The 15,221-nt window shown below is 52.6% G+C and overlaps 1 protein-coding gene across 1 annotated transcript in view; it reads right to left on the bottom strand.

The window, feature by feature from the left end:
- Positions 1–14,181, bottom strand: part of SLIT3 (slit guidance ligand 3) — a 514,410-nt gene extending 500,229 nt beyond the window's left edge. Inside the window, exon 1 of the mRNA XM_056107963.1 lies at positions 13,970–14,181. Within this exon, the coding sequence (XP_055963938.1) occupies positions 13,970–14,166 (197 nt within the window). The 5' untranslated portion in view covers positions 14,167–14,181. The remainder of the gene's footprint in view (positions 1–13,969) is intronic.
- Positions 14,182–15,221: the final 1,040 nt, after the last annotated feature.

The raw sequence follows: 15,221 nt of genomic DNA, 5'->3' as shown, positions 1-15,221 counted from the left end.
CAGTGACCCTCTCACTGGGATCTTCCCTTTCTAGACCCTAACAAACTACCTTGATACTCAGAGCCCTCAAGATATCATGGGCGACCCGAAACTGGGAACCTGGCAGCCCTCCCCATTGGTTCTTCATTATTCCTGGGTTTTCGGCACTAAATCCAGTCCCTCCTCTGTCTCCCTGGCTTCCAAGCTTGGTGGCAGCTTCCTGTGGCTGCAAGGGAATCTTGATTGAAGACCAAATGCTGTGATGGAAGCAGAAATGTGCCACAGAGCAGAGCCCCCACAACCCGACCTCTTTATTGCTCCAAGACGTTCCTCATTCCAGGTAGGTTGGGAGTGGTGGGGACCAGGTAAACCAGATGCTTGGGTGGGGGGGGGGACCCTCGAAAGCCTGAAAAACTCTTGGCCTGGGAAAGAAACGAGACGGGGGAGGCACAGAATAGAATTCCGTGGCAGAAATTCAGGGCTTGTAAGCTGGCAACAGATGGGAAGGGAAACGCCAGCTTCGAGCAGGCAGAGATGGCATGTGCCCACCTCTGAGGGCTGTTGCCAGCCTTGAGTCTTCACTCTGAAGGACCTGCGGAATGCTGAGACCCATTCTCACAACACACATACACACACACACACACACACACACACACACACACACACACACACTGCCAGACCAAGATAGAATCCCCCCCGAAGAAACCGGACCAGATGGAAGTTCTCAGAGCCCAAGTCTTACCCAGCTCTTAGTCAAACCTGCTCCAACAGCAACTTTTCTTTCCCTTTCCCTTCCTCCTTTCCCCTTGGGGAAATTCCTACCTGCTTAGTTAAGCCTCAGAGAGAATACGTGGATGGATACCACCACCCGGGGGGAAAAACAACCTCCTGTGGTCTAAGTTACAGCTGGACCAGCCTCAGGGCAGGGGGTGTTGGCCTCCCCGAACGGGCGCTTCCTCTCCTCTTGGCCTCGAACGTGGCTGTGTGGTGTGTCCGTGATTATGAAATGCTTCTCCAATAAGGTCAGTGTTGTACACCGAGTCAGAACCCTAATACAATGCAGAGCTTACGCTGTTTGCCAGCTAGTGCCGAGGCATACTTGAATGCTTTCTCGGATACAATTGTTCTCAGATTAATATTTTCCCCATGAGTTGTTTTTTCTTTTTAATTCTGCTGCTGTTTTTTTTTTAACGATGTGTGAGTCTTTCTGAATATTTGAATATTTGTACTAACTAAAAGGGATGAGTGGGACTTTGCTTTTCTTCGGTTCCAACGGGCTTTGGTGCTGACTCCTTCATTGTTCCAGTAAGTCCCCCACATCCTGTAAGTTTCCTCTAACCCTAGCATGGTGGCCTTTGCCTCCCCAATTCATTTCGCGAAAAACAGCCAGTTACAAGAACAGTACTTTTTGCTTTAACCATTGTCATTTCTGGCACACAGTAGGCGTTCAATATTGCTTTGCAATGGCTCCATCTTTCATGAAGCCTTGGATTTAGTTCTACAGTCTGGGAACCTGCCTGCCACTGAAGACCCAGTCGGCCATAAAGTCATCTAAATGCCACCTGGCCAGCCAGATGAAAAGGCTGGGGTAAGGCTGTATTTGCATTTTCCTGCTAAGGGAATGTTTCTTAGTAAGTGAAAAGGAAAACCCAAGAGAAAAATCTAAGCATGGGAGAGATTCTGAGCAAAACTTTTTGGGCTCACCTAGATTTCTCCACCTTAAATGTAAGACGCTAAGATGAACCCTGATCATCTGCCAGACATAGGAAGGAGTCGGTGGGTCAGAGTGTAGAAATTAAATGGAGGAAGCATTTGCAAACATCTGATCTCATTTAAACCGTGCATCAGTCTCATGAGAGAAATGTTATTCCTACCATGTAAAGGTTACATTTGAGATCACTGAGACTTAGAAAGAATCTCTTACAGGGTTCTGCAATTAAAAATTAAAATCAAATGATGGAAACCAGGATTCTGTGATTCTGTCTAGTTGTCTGGGCTTTTTAAATTTTTTTACTCATTCGTTGTTACATCAAATTGTATTTCCCATTGGTTTCTCATGAATACCATTTAGAAAACCACATCTAAGACACCTATCTTCTTCCATCCCAGAGGTGGGAAGATGGAGAGGAGAAAATTAGTGTCAATACTGGACAATCCAGAAACTTCGGCGACACATTTCTGAGCAGAAAAAGTCTCCAGTAGAGCCATCATTGCTAAGATTTTCAATCACTGAATAATTTGTTCTAGCTTCTAGGTGTACTGCAGGCAGCTATGGAGCAAGTTGGAAGTCAATGATTTTTTTTTTATTTTTTTTTGCTTTTTTGGGTCACACCTAGCAATGCACAGGGGTTACTCCTGGCTCTGCACTCAGGAATTACTTATGGCAGAGCTCGGGGGACCATATGGGATGCTGGGAATCAAACCCGGGTCAGCCGTGTGCAAGGCAAATGCCCTACCCGCTGTGCTATCGCTCCAGCCCCATGGAAGTCAATGATTTTAAACCTGCACACCAGCCTGGTCCACAGATACACCATTTGGGAATCACCGTTTTAAGTGTCTGGTGGTCCACAGGCCTGTCCTGGAGGGCCTTAATATCCCTGGGCGGTTGAAAGGTTCCCACTGACCGTGAAGATTAAGTCTGTGGCGATTTCCATAGACCAGAAGCCTCCCCTCTCCAACAAAGGTCAAACCCAAAAGACACTCCTAAAATCCCATTTTAGGATTTAAGGCTTGGACGGTGGCACCCCCAAATTCAAAGCTCAGATGAAGGGGAGTTATATGAAGGGCAGGGAGGGCAAGGAATAATCCACAAAGGGCCAGGGCCAGGGCCATGAGAAGCCGAGGCTCAAGGAGAAGCCCAAAGAGCATACATCCAGGTACAAGGCCACGGGCTTCAGAACAACAGAGGAGAACCATACACGGGACCCACCATGTAGACCAGTCTGAGTACAGCAGTCTCAAATTCTAGAAGGCGAAGGAGCAAGGGAATGCCAGGTAGCTGACAGGAACCACTAAGAAACTCAAAAGCCCCAAGAGGGAGTCAAGGTGGGTGGCTAATGGTGCTGGCAAACTTTCAGGAACCACAAGTGCACGCCGCTGCCAAAATGCAGAATGAATCAGGGGTCAGGAACCCCGACGGGTGATTCGGACAAGACGAGTTTCCACCCCCACAGAGATAAGGCTGTGAAAAATTAAGACGCGAGGCTCCAGCCAGGATGCATCTTAAATACTCCTGAGTAAGCAGGGCCCCATCTCAAGGTGGAAGGGACCACAGACATCGAGGCTAAGGGAAGGCCAATTGGTTCATCAAATTGCAAAAGGGAACAACCGCTGCCAAAATTGGGTGCAGATTTCAGAGGGGGGAAACGCTGGTGAGGGAGTCTCATCAGGTATGTTCGTGGGGGGTTTTTATCTGCTGAAGATAATCCTTGGGTTATCCACAGAGGATTTACCCCCACCTCAGATCCAACATGAAACCTCAAATCCAAAATGCAAAATAATAATCAGCCGCACAACCCTGATTGTATTTTTCCTAAGACTTCATCCCGTGTATTCTCCCCTAAAGGTCCCTGTTAGACAGGACTTCCTAAAACACAGCTCCAGCCCGTTTTAAATTAGGTTCTATGTCACGGTGAACTTTTGCAAGCCCCAGCCTCACTCACACGTCTACCTAGGGGACCCCCGTCTGTCATTCCCGCTCCAATTTAAATGCATCACCTACTACCCCGCATTGGATATGGGGCCTTTGCCCTGGGGACCTGGGACACAATGCTGGCTTTCATCTTCTGACATCTCAAACTGGTACTCAGTGATTCAACAAGACTCACGGTTGCTGCTTGTCATCTTTGAGCCATTTGTCTGGAATTGAATTTGGAAGGGCTGGAGCGATAGCACAGCGGGTAGGGCGTTCGCCTTACAAGCGGCCAACATGGCCGACCCGAGTTCTATTCCTCCGCCCCTCTCGGAGAGCCCGGCAAGCTACCGAGAGTATTCGATATGCCAGACACAGTAACAACAAAGTCTCCAATGGAGACGTTACTGGGCCCGCTCGAGCAAATCGACGATCAACGGGAGGGCCAATTGCTTGCTTGCTTTGAATTTGGAAAATAGGAAAGTGGTGTGGTGGGGGGGCACCTTGAAAGCTTTGCAGAGGAATAGCATGAGCGTGAGGAACAGACTGCAGGCCAGTCTACTTGGAGGAAGCCTGACTCTCCTGTGCCTGCCTGGGGACGCTGCTTCCCCTGCTGACACAGTGCCCAGGCGTGGAGCATGAGTCCGGAGAGTGTTATATGAGTCCACACACATAACGTGTGAGAGCATTGCCAGGTGCAACAAGGAAGGGGCTCAATAAATGGGGAGACTCTTGTCACTTTGATTATTTACAGCGACCTGAGAAGTCAGTAGGCATCAGTCTTCTGGGCTTCCTCTTCTTCGGCCTCTCGTTTCCAGGAGGACATGCCCTGTGCAAGAGGCATCCCAGGGGGTACAAAGCATCACTGGGGAAAGTGGAGCCAAGCTCTGCTCCTGACAGGTGAGCCTAAGTTCTCAGGTTAAAATGGCTTGAAGATGAGAATGACAATATGGGAACACACAGAGACTTAGGCAAACACAGACGCACATCCCCACCCCCCACTGCCCATGGTGGTAGGGTTTCTGGCCCCAACCTAGCAAGATAAGAATGAAAATAAAGTCACAATGTAAAAATGCTATGAAAAATAAGAAGACTCATTCAACAAGCAAAGGGATTAAGAATTACTAGGAAATAATTCCTGAGAAAATGTGAGCACTAGAACCCAAAGGAACGAATATGCCATAAGCCAATAAGACCGCAACATTTTGAGCAAACCGGCCAAACAGAACTGAGAGATGCAGTCACGTAATCCAAACCCAGGATTGCAGGAAAAGTCGGAACCCACGGCTGAAAACGGCAGGGAGGACCCTACTTATTATACTGGACAACCTGGGCGAGCTCACTGAGATTGCAGAGGAAATGGGGAATGGTTAAGAGGCTAGATGAGAAAGTCAAAACAGAACGTGTTCCTGAAAAGCTGATGAAATGTAACTATTTGCCAACATTTAATCGGGATAAATACAAAGCGTTGCACTTGGACTCCAAAAAGTCAACTGCACAAGCCTGTGAGGCGGGTATACACCCGCAGGAGGTAGGGCTGGAGTCACGGGAACTGAGGTCTGTGGCAGGGAGCCAGGCCCGGGATGGGAAGTGAAAATGTCCCTTTAACGTGCTCTGACAGAAGGCAAATAAGTGAGCGAGGGAACGGATGGTCTCATGCCAGCCAACGCAAGGGAAGGAGACGGGAGTCTCTTTAGCCGAAGGTAACTAAGAGCGGGGAAGGTAGCGAGGAATGTTTTTAAACTACGAACAAGGCCAGTAGCTGAAGTGGTTATAAAGGTCTGGGGAAGCAGGGTGGGAGAAGCATGCTGAAAGTAGACTCTAGACCAAACATGATTGCCACCCATTGCCTCTTTTGCAAACCACAACACCCAAAAGGAGAGAGAGAACAGAGGGGAATGCCCTGCCACAGAGGCAGGGTGGGATGGGGGGATGGGGGTGGGAGGGATACTGGGACCCATGGTGGTGGGAAATGGGCACTGGTGGAGGGATGGGTATTCGATCATTGTATAATTGAAACCCAAGCACAAAATTTGTAAGTCTACAACTGTGCCTCATGGTGTCTCACTAATAAAAATTTAAAAATAAAAGTCTGGGGAAGAAAAGAGAAGCCTGAAGCAGTGAGAAACTCAACAGCAATCAGAGCTCCCAAGATCCTGTCATCTGGGAAAAGGAGATTTGTTCCCAAGAGCCGCCATCAACGCAACTTAAGTTGAGCCCCTAAAACAAACAAAAAACTTTTTTCATTAGAACTGTTTTTGAAAGTGGACTAGATTGACTTAGGGAGAACTGGCAAAAGGAGAATGACCACTTTCCTTCAAATTATGTTGATGGAAAAAATCAACCTGCACGTGACAATGTTTGGCCAAAAAGAGCCTTTCTGACCTAAAAGTCCTGTTTTTTTTTTTGTTTTTTGTTTTGTTTTTGTTTTTGCTTTTTGGGTCACACGCAGCGATGCTTAGGGATTGCTCCTGGCTCTGCACTCGGAAATTACTCCTGGCAATGCTTGGGGGACCATATGAGTTGTCGGGGATTGAACTTGAGTTGGCCACACGAAAGGCAAACGCCTATCTGCTATACTATTGCTCTAACCCCTAAAAGTCCATTTTGACAGATCAGGCTTTTTCTTGAACATACACTGAAAGGAAGAGGGGGGTTCATGGGAATGATGATGAGAAATAACAACTGAGTTATTAGTGGAGCAGGCACTGTGGTCCAGTGAGCCTTTTCGAGCAAATTCAATACTCCAGCATGCCGTGAAGGGGTGTTATTATTATTCCCATTGAATAAACGCAAAAACTGAGGTGCTCCCGGCTAGTAAATTATGAAATGAACACTTGCACCCTGTGTGGGCCCATAGTACAACACCTCTGCCACCAAGACGGTCACTGCTCCCGCCTTCCGGCAGTCACTTGGTATGGAGGACTTTCCATCACTCCCTTGTGACCGAAGTATCCCAGGGAACACTGTATCCAATATGCTGCTGGACACTGAAATACAAAGACCCCAGAGGATGGGAAGGATGGCACAGCCTCGGGCAGCCTGGCCAGAGGAGAGCACCGTCCGGGTCATCAGAACAGAGCAGCAGAGGGCTCCTATGTGGCCCCCTCCCACCTTGAGTGGGGCAAATTGGATGCCAGGCTGGAGAACGACAAACAGCAGAGAACCCTGAAAACTCAACACCATGCCCTAGGGCAGAACACGCACTTGCCTCCTCCCTACCCAGAATTAGGGGTGGTCCAGGAAGAGAGAGAGAGAGAAAACAACCCTCGTGCCTTGTTATTGTTTTTGAACATTCGGCAGTTCTCAAAAGGGTTAAGGACCACCTTACATAATGAGGGTGGAGCAGGCTAGTAAATACAGCTGTTTCAAGTAAAAGCAGGAACAACAACAGATAGGAGAAGTCACTAAAAGGAGGAATTTAGGGAAAGATGGAATGAACATGGGGGCGGGGGGCGAGGGTGGGGGGAGCAATCAGGGCCAAACATTCTCAATGAAAATCCAACTCCACAAAATAAATAAATAAATGCATTCCTTGTTTAAACAGGTCACAAAGCCACCCACCCACGGAAAAGATATAAACCACTTCAGCCTTATTCCCTTTCGTACGGAGCAGGGGCCAAGCTGGACTTCGCCGGCTGGTGAGGAAGGGAAGCAAGCGGGGAGCGGGATGGGATGGGTGGAGCCCGTGAGCAAGGTGGGGCTTCCTCCGGGACGCACTCGGAACGGGCACCTCATCCCCTCCAAGCTGGAAGGACCTGGGATGAAGTGGAAAGAACAGTTTCGTGGCGATCAGTAACACTCTGTGGACGCTTGTGTCACATGTGGCCAGTTCCCAGTTCATCCCCAGCACGGCACAGGTCCCCCCAAGAAGCACTGCTGAGGGACCCCTGAACAGAGAGCCAGGTGTTGGACACAGCTGGATGTGATACAACATCTTCTCCTAAACCGCCCATGCACCCCCCCAGTCACTGTCACTGTCCTCCCGTTGTTCATCGATTTGCTTGAGTGGGCCCAGTAACATCTCCATTGTGAGACTTGTTGTTACTGTGTCTGGCATATCGAATACGTCACAGGGAGCTTGCCAGGCTCTACCGTGCGGGCGGGATACTCTCGGTAGCTTGCCAGGCTCTCCAAGAGGGGTGGAGGAATCGAACCTGGGTCAGCCGGGTCGGCCGCGTGCAAGGCAAACGCCCTATCCGCTGTGCTATCGCTCCAACCCCCCAACCAAAAAAAAAAAATTGCAGAGGCCTGATGTTGTTAGTGCTCAGCTCTTCCTCGACTTCCCCCCTCAAGAGGAATATTCAGATGAGCGGCCTGGGTACTGCGCCGAGTGCCTTACCTGAGGCGAAGTGCTTTGGACCACGTTCAAGCCACCCCCACAGAGTCAGTTTGACTATCACAGCTATACCTCAGGGAGGACTGTGCGCCAGGCTGTCTTCACTCCAGGTGTCCCAGAGTGGGGCAGGTGAGAGTCCTCCCCGCCCCAAGGGACTCAGCCCTGGCAGCCGACCTCCACTACCCAACTGCTGCCACACTCCAGGCCGCTTTCCGGACACTTAATACCCATTTTCCATAATTGCCACACCATATTTCATGGGGCTCAGACAGTAGGCAACAAATCATAGAGAGAAATATATAAATATATGCCTCTCAGAGAGCCCGGCAAGTTACTGAGAGTATCCCGCCCACACGGACAGAGCCTGGCAAGCTACCCGTGGCATAGTCAATATGCCAAAACCAATAATGACAACAGGTCTCATTCCCCTGACCCTGAAAGAGCCTCCAATCGTTGGGAAAAGACGAGTAAGAAGAGGCTGCTAAAATCTCTGGGCTGCGAGGAATAGAGACGTTACTGGCGCCCGCCCAAGTAAATTGATGAACAACAGGATGACAGTGATACAGTGAGGGAGGGGGGTATGGTGGTGGTGGTGTAAAGATGGCATTCGGGGAGCAAGCCAACTGCAGCCCAGGGGACTGGCATCACCTGCCAGGGTGCAGAGCAAAGACTAAACTGCGCCAGAATCCAAATCAGCGCGGCCTGTCTGAAGCCCATGCCTGAACTGCTAGGGCTTTGGCACGCCTCTGGGACCCATAGTTCCTTAGAGAGGACAAACAGCAGTGGAGTGAAACAAAATAACAGTCTGAATGGGGAGAAAAAAAAACAGAAGCAGAAATAATATGAGACCCAGATGATCAGTGAAAGCAAAACTTCGTAATAATCAGACCAACGCACCAATTAATACACAAAGAGCAGCAATCAGCAACCAGAGAGCGGTGGCTGCCACCGATGAGCTCCTGATTAGCGTCCCGGGCTCGCTCCCAGCGCTCGGGATTCCTGACTCTTTCTCACCGGGCCTGTACGCAGTAGGAGTTTTGGGGAGGTTGCTACGCGGGGCTTGGCAACCGGATTCCAGAGTGGCTCACCCCTTAGGAGTCCTGATGAGGATGAAGGTAAAAATCATTTCAGTCCACAATTGAGAAACCCTCAGTAACTCATGGAAGACGCTCCGGGGAAGTAGCCTGGAGCCCTGTGTAGAACTGGAAAACCAGAGTTGCCCGTTTTGCTTTCTAAGATCTAATGAGAAGTGGCCTGGGTGATAGTACAGCGGAGAGGGCGTTTGCCTTGTACGTGGTCCACGTAGGTTTGATTCCCGGCATCCCATAGGGTCCACTGAGCACCACTAGAGTAATTCCCCAGTGCAGAGCCAGGATGGACCCCTGAGCACCGCTGGGTGTGACTCCCCCCAAAAAATCTAACAAGAGGGGCTGGAGCAATAGCACAGCAGGTAGGGCGTTTGCCTTGTACACAGTCAACCTGGGTTCGATTCCCAGCATCCCATATGTTCCCTGAGCACCACCAGGAGTAATTCCTGAGTGCATGAACCAGGAGTAACCCCTGAGCATCGCTGGATGTGACCCAAAAAGCAAAAAAAAAAAAATCTAAGGAGAGACTTACATTTTTGAGACTCATTCTTTCAGTCCACACACACTTGCTGAGAACCAACTATATGCTAAGCAATTTTTTTTTCTAGGCACAGGAGAACATAACAGTTCTCCAGCAAACCGCAGGCCAGGTCAGAAAAGTACTCAAAGAGTTAGAGTTCGTTCTACTTGCAGGAAAATGAGGTCAAGAGAAGTCAGGTTGGTGGGTGTCCCAGAGGTTGGGGGGTAGGGGGGCTCAGCTGTCCACATCCTGCCCCAAAGACTTCCAGGAGAACACTGAGTTTTTTCCCCCAAAGGGCAATACCCCCAGAGTGAGCCCCAGAGGCCTAATGACTCACGGGCTTGCCCCTGAGGGCTGGGAGTACCAGGACACCAGCCTCCGCCTCTGAGTGTCTTGGAAAGTTTCCGACTTGACCTCTGGACCTCTGTGGTCAAGCGAGGGAAAGCCTGTGACACAGTGTTGGTTTTTATTGGACCCCACCACCGGCGAAGCTTGCCGTCATCTGGAGTGACGGAGAAAATTAAGTTACCACATTCTCACGTTTCAGCCCTTCGCCCGTTTTCCTTCGCAAACAGGAAATGTTTATTTAAATACAGCAGTCTCCAGCAAGTTCTGGAGCCAAGCAAAAAAAAAAAAAAAAAGACCAAAGATGTCCACCCTTGCCCCGTCCCTGCACTTGAGGCCAGCACGTCGCCATGGGTGAGAAGTGGGTCTCCTCCTGCCTGAAGGCAGGACAGGGAGCAGGGGCCCCCACATGAGACCTCGTTTTCATCTCCTTCTCCAGGCCAAGATCGTGGTTAGAGAGGAATTACAGCTGTGGGCTCCTTTTGTACTCAAAAGGGTAAACGCGACATCTGTTTACTCTGGGCTCCATGGTAAATGTTTTATTTCAGACACCACCATTCATTTCCTCTCCTCTTGTCCTCTATCTGTGCTGCTCCAATAATAAATTATACCGAGTCCTGTGCCTCAGCGTTTATTTTGCTTTCTTGGGGTGTCACCTCGGGCAGGGGAGAGAGAACTGCGGGTAGTTTATAAGTGACAGCGTTTCTCTTTCTCTGGGGGTGCTGACGTTGTAAGGAAGAAGCTGGAACACAGACCCCCAAGCTCAGATACCAGCTTAAGGGTGAACTCAATTTCAAAGACCCCATTCCAGGCAAAGTCCAAACGGTCCCCGTACCATCCCCCATGCAAAGTTCTTAATGTAATTCCACGAGATGAGGTCTCTGAAGTCAAAAGATGCCCAGAGAAAAAGAACCACCTCCCCGCTCCACCACACACACACACACACACACACACACACACACACACACACACCCTCTCTTTGGAAGGTAGAGGAGCAGGAATGAAGAGGGAGAAAATGGGGGAAAAGCTGCTTCTTGATTACAAACACACAACTTAAAACACTTGGTATCAGAAAACTGGACTTGCAGAGGGTCTAAAGCAAGTGGCAGTGCTAAAAACCCTGGGCCAGGAAAAATGAGCCCCTTGGAAGTAGAGGAGGCTCCAAGCCGAAGTGTCTTTCCATCCTTTGCTTACATTCTTTAAGCTGAAAGCACTGGGTTTCTCCTGTATACGCAGTGGTTTTATATACGGTCACTGGAATGCAGCAGGGGCTTCAATAATGTTTGTTGAATGAATGAAGGGAGGTATAAATGAGAAATTCCTCCCGAAAGAAATGCCTGGAATATCTTAGAAATGCCAAATAGTCCCCAAGGGTTTGGGAGATTGAAACGTTCCAACTGAGTGAACCAAGATAGGGTGTAGGTGGGAAAAATTAGTGGGGGGCCTGCCTTCACCCTGCAATCACCCCCACCCGGCATGTCCCCTCTTCCCTGCAGGAATGAGATGAGCAAAAGGGGCTGGCCATCACCACCCCCGCAATAGAAGTAGCACCAGTGAGCAAAACTAAGGTGCGTGAGATTCTTATTCTCAAAGATTTCTGATTTTGCCAATTCCCACGGGCTGGAGCGATAGCACACCAGGTAGGGCCTTTGCCTTGCACACAGCCGACCCAGGTTCGATTCCTTCTTCCCTCTCGGAGAGCCCGGCATGCTACCGAGAGTATCCCGCCGCACGGCAGTCTGGCAAGCTCCCCGTGGTGTATTCGATATGCCAAAAGCAGTAACGACAAGTCTCACAATGGAGACGTTACTGGTGCCCGCTCGAGCAAATCGATGAACAACGGGAGGACAGTGCTACAGTGCCAATTCCCATGACTACAGCAGGGAGCCCGTGGCAGTACCCCGGGTGCCACTGTCCACTGTTTCCCCCCGTGATAGAACAGATGGGCATTCCCAAGCTTTCCAGGCCTCCTTGGAGAGGTGATGGCCAGGTGGCAAGCTGGCAGCAGGGCTAGAGGACTTTTTCGTGCCAGAAATGGAAAGGTCCGCCCCCCCCCTCCCCCCCCCCCCCCCCCCCCGTCTCCCAAACGATCAAGACGATTTTGAAGATGGGAGGCAGGGGGATTCCAGACCTCACAGCGGAGAGTGTGAATGTCAAGGCAAAGCCCGCATTTGCTCCACGTCTCTGTGCTAGCAGCCAAAGCAGTGTGCAGCGAGGCCCAAGCTCTGCTAGAACCTTCCCAGGGCCATCTGTTTCGAGATTGTGGCCCAAATTGACCCTTCTTCCAAGAATGCCTGGTAGGGTGGGAGGGGGTGTGGACACAGGCGCCAGGAAGCTCCGATTCGAATGCTTAGCCAGCAACCTGACCTTGAACAAATGACAGGATGATTTCACTGTCAAGTGACCGACAAGCATCCCCTAGAAACTAGGAAGACAGTTGGAGAGATTCAATGAGCTGACCCAGGTGAGGCCAGAAAGCAGCATCTGACCAAGTCGTAAAGCCAAACGGGGTGTGAGGAGAAAACGGAATGTAGGCATCCCAAAAAAATACCGCCGAACCAGCTGCTCACTGGGAGAGTGGAAAAATCGCATCTGGATGAAGTTGTAGCAATCTGGTGGCCAACCCTTCTAGGGCCACTAACCTGCAGCCAGTCATTTCCCCTTTCTGAATTGGCAACGCGAGGTTCGGCTCGAACCCTGGAGAACGACACCGTTGGATTCCACAGAGTAAGCGCCGCACTTAGGGGGAGGGAAAAAAAATGTTTCAGGAGCCAAAGACAAATTCCAGAAGGGAAGAGAGAATGATTTAGTCCAAGAAACACCTGAGGAATAAGAAAGGGTTTTAACAGGTGATTAACTGGATTAACCCACTTCTGGACAGTTCCTCTGGTCTCAAGGCCACTCTGCTCTGGCCCCAAACAGAGGGCACAGTTCCAAGATGCAGGCACCCACTCTGTGACTACATGGAGGTTGGGACTGGGAGCCTACCCACCAGAGCAAACCCTCACCCTCTCTGGGCTGTGTTCCCAGGCTAGAGAGAACCCCCTTTTCCTCTCCCCTCCCCCCACCAATGATAGTTCAGGAAGAGCCCACCCCGGAGTCCAAGTTTTTGAATTTGGTCCGAGGATCAAAATGGTGAATGTTTCCAAAAACGTTGACATATGAAAAGTAAATATTTGGTTGCACAATTGGGGTTAAAACGAGTGTCAATCCACCCCACTCTCCAAGTGCCTCTCTTCCTGTTGCCAAGCCCCAGATCCTGAGGCTGAGTGCGGTTTGTAAGATTATAGCCCTCGGTCTCATTGAAAGGGCTGTCAGCATTTCCATTCTCTGGACCTTTGGGGGGGGAGGCATTTATAATCACGCCATAAAAAAAATTTTTTTTTTCACCGGGGCTGCAACTTGGGCATCATCTCCGAGGCTGCGCTCCAAGCACGCTTTTTTTTTCTTTTTAATCTTATGTTATTTATTTAGTGCAGGCACCCACTCTGACGCCGCTGGGTTCCTCCAGAAGTTAGACCTCCGGACACACTCAACTTTTCCTGCACTGGCAGCGAGGGCGCCGACGGCCCCGTTCTGATCTCCAAGCGGGTGACAGTCTCCAGCCCGCTCTGTCCGCTCCCCGCCCTGACGCCCCATCATCATTCCTGGGCTTTCTTGCTCCCCCCCCCCCCCCCCCGTGTACACGAGCCCGCGGACCCCTCCCGGGCACCCTTCAGGCCTCCCGGCTGCAGCTTTCCCTCCCGTCGCCTCCTGCCAGCCCTCTCCTTGGAAGCTGTCAGCGGGCCCTGCGTTTGGCCCGAGAGGCGATGCGCTCTATCCATCACAGGGAGCGGGGTGGGGGCTTCTAGACCTGCCCCCACCCCGCTAACCTACCCAAGACCAGACCCCCTACCTACTTCCCCCATCACTACCACCAACTCCCGGGCGACTGATGGAGCGGAGGCGAGGAAGCCGCAGGCTCTGGCGTCTGGAGAGAGGGGGGCACCCAGGTGGGTGGCCCGGAGAGAGAGAGACAGAGAGAGGCGAGGTGGGGGGGGGGGGGGGGGCGCGGAGGTGGTACTCACAGGCGCTCGGCGTTGCGGGGGATGCCCCGAGGCACCGCCCGGAGGCCCAGCCCGTGGCAGTCCACGCTGGCGGCGGAGCAGGTACACTTGGTGGGGCAGGCGGCGGCGGGGGGCCCGCTCAGGACGCTCGCCAGCGCCAAGGCCAGCGCCAGGCGGGCGCGCAGCGCGGCTCCGGCCCCGGTGCGCCCGGGGCCCATGGTGCGCGGGGGCCCGCGCGCGAGCCAGGCGGCCTCGGCGGGGCCCGGGGGGCGCGCGGGGGGCGCGGGCGGCCCGCCGGGTGGGCGTCCGAGTCGCCGGCGCGGACGAGCGGCGGCGGGAGGAGGAGCGGCGGCGGGCGGCGCGCTCAGGCGCTCGGGGCGCGGGCGGCGCGGGGCGCGCCGGGCGGCGGCGGCGGCGGCGGCGGCGGCAGCTCCATCGGCGGGGCGGGCGCTGCTGCCCCGCGGCGCATCGCTCGGGGTGCCCAGGTGCCGAGCGCCCCCTGGCCCGGCCGGCCGGCGCCCGCGGCGGGCAGCTGGGGCGCGCGCGGTGGGGCCCGGCGCCCGGGGAGGTCCGGCTGGCGACGGCGCTCGGGAGCGCGGCGGGGGCAGCGGGCCGGCGCGGGCTCTCTCCATTCACCGAGCGGGGCCGACTCCGGAGACGCGGGGCCCACCCCCTCCCGGCTCACCAGCACCGGCACCAGCACCACCGCCACCCCCCACGAAAAAAAAAAAAGGAAACACACACACACACACACACACACGCGCGCGCACACACACACTCACACATACACGGCAGCTCCGCCTCCCATTGGCTGAGCCGCGAGTCGTGTCGACTAAGTTGGGAACTTTGCTGGAGCGACGGAGAGTCGGAGGGAGGGAGGGAGGGCGCAGAGCGCGGAGGCAGAGGGGAGGAAACCTCGGAAACCTCGGGAAGCCTGCTGCGCCCAGAACTCGGGCGCCTTCACCCCCCGACGCCCGGCGCGCCGCGCCCGTGGGGATGCTGGTACCTTTCCTGTGTTCCCGCACCCGGCTGGGTCCTCTGCTCATCGCCTCTCTTCCAGTCGCTGTGCAGTTCTGCAAGGGGTCGCGCATGGGACCATCCTAACTTCACAGGTTAAGAAAAATTGGAAAAAACAAAAGTCCAGATAAGAGAGGTCACTTGCCTGAGGTCACACGACTGGCTGCCCCGTGGACCCCCAAACCATGCCACGGAGACACCTTGGTTGGCCCAGTGTTTACACTACAGCCTCCGACCTCCTTGTGGCCACTCTAGC

This window comes from Sorex fumeus, unplaced genomic scaffold (assembly GCF_029834395.1).
Source record: "Sorex fumeus unplaced genomic scaffold, SorFum_2.1 ptg000187l, whole genome shotgun sequence".
Classification (NCBI taxonomy): domain Eukaryota; kingdom Metazoa; phylum Chordata; class Mammalia; order Eulipotyphla; family Soricidae; genus Sorex; species Sorex fumeus.
Note: the sequence above shows the minus strand (reverse complement) of the source record. Positions and strands in the feature narration are given on the sequence as shown.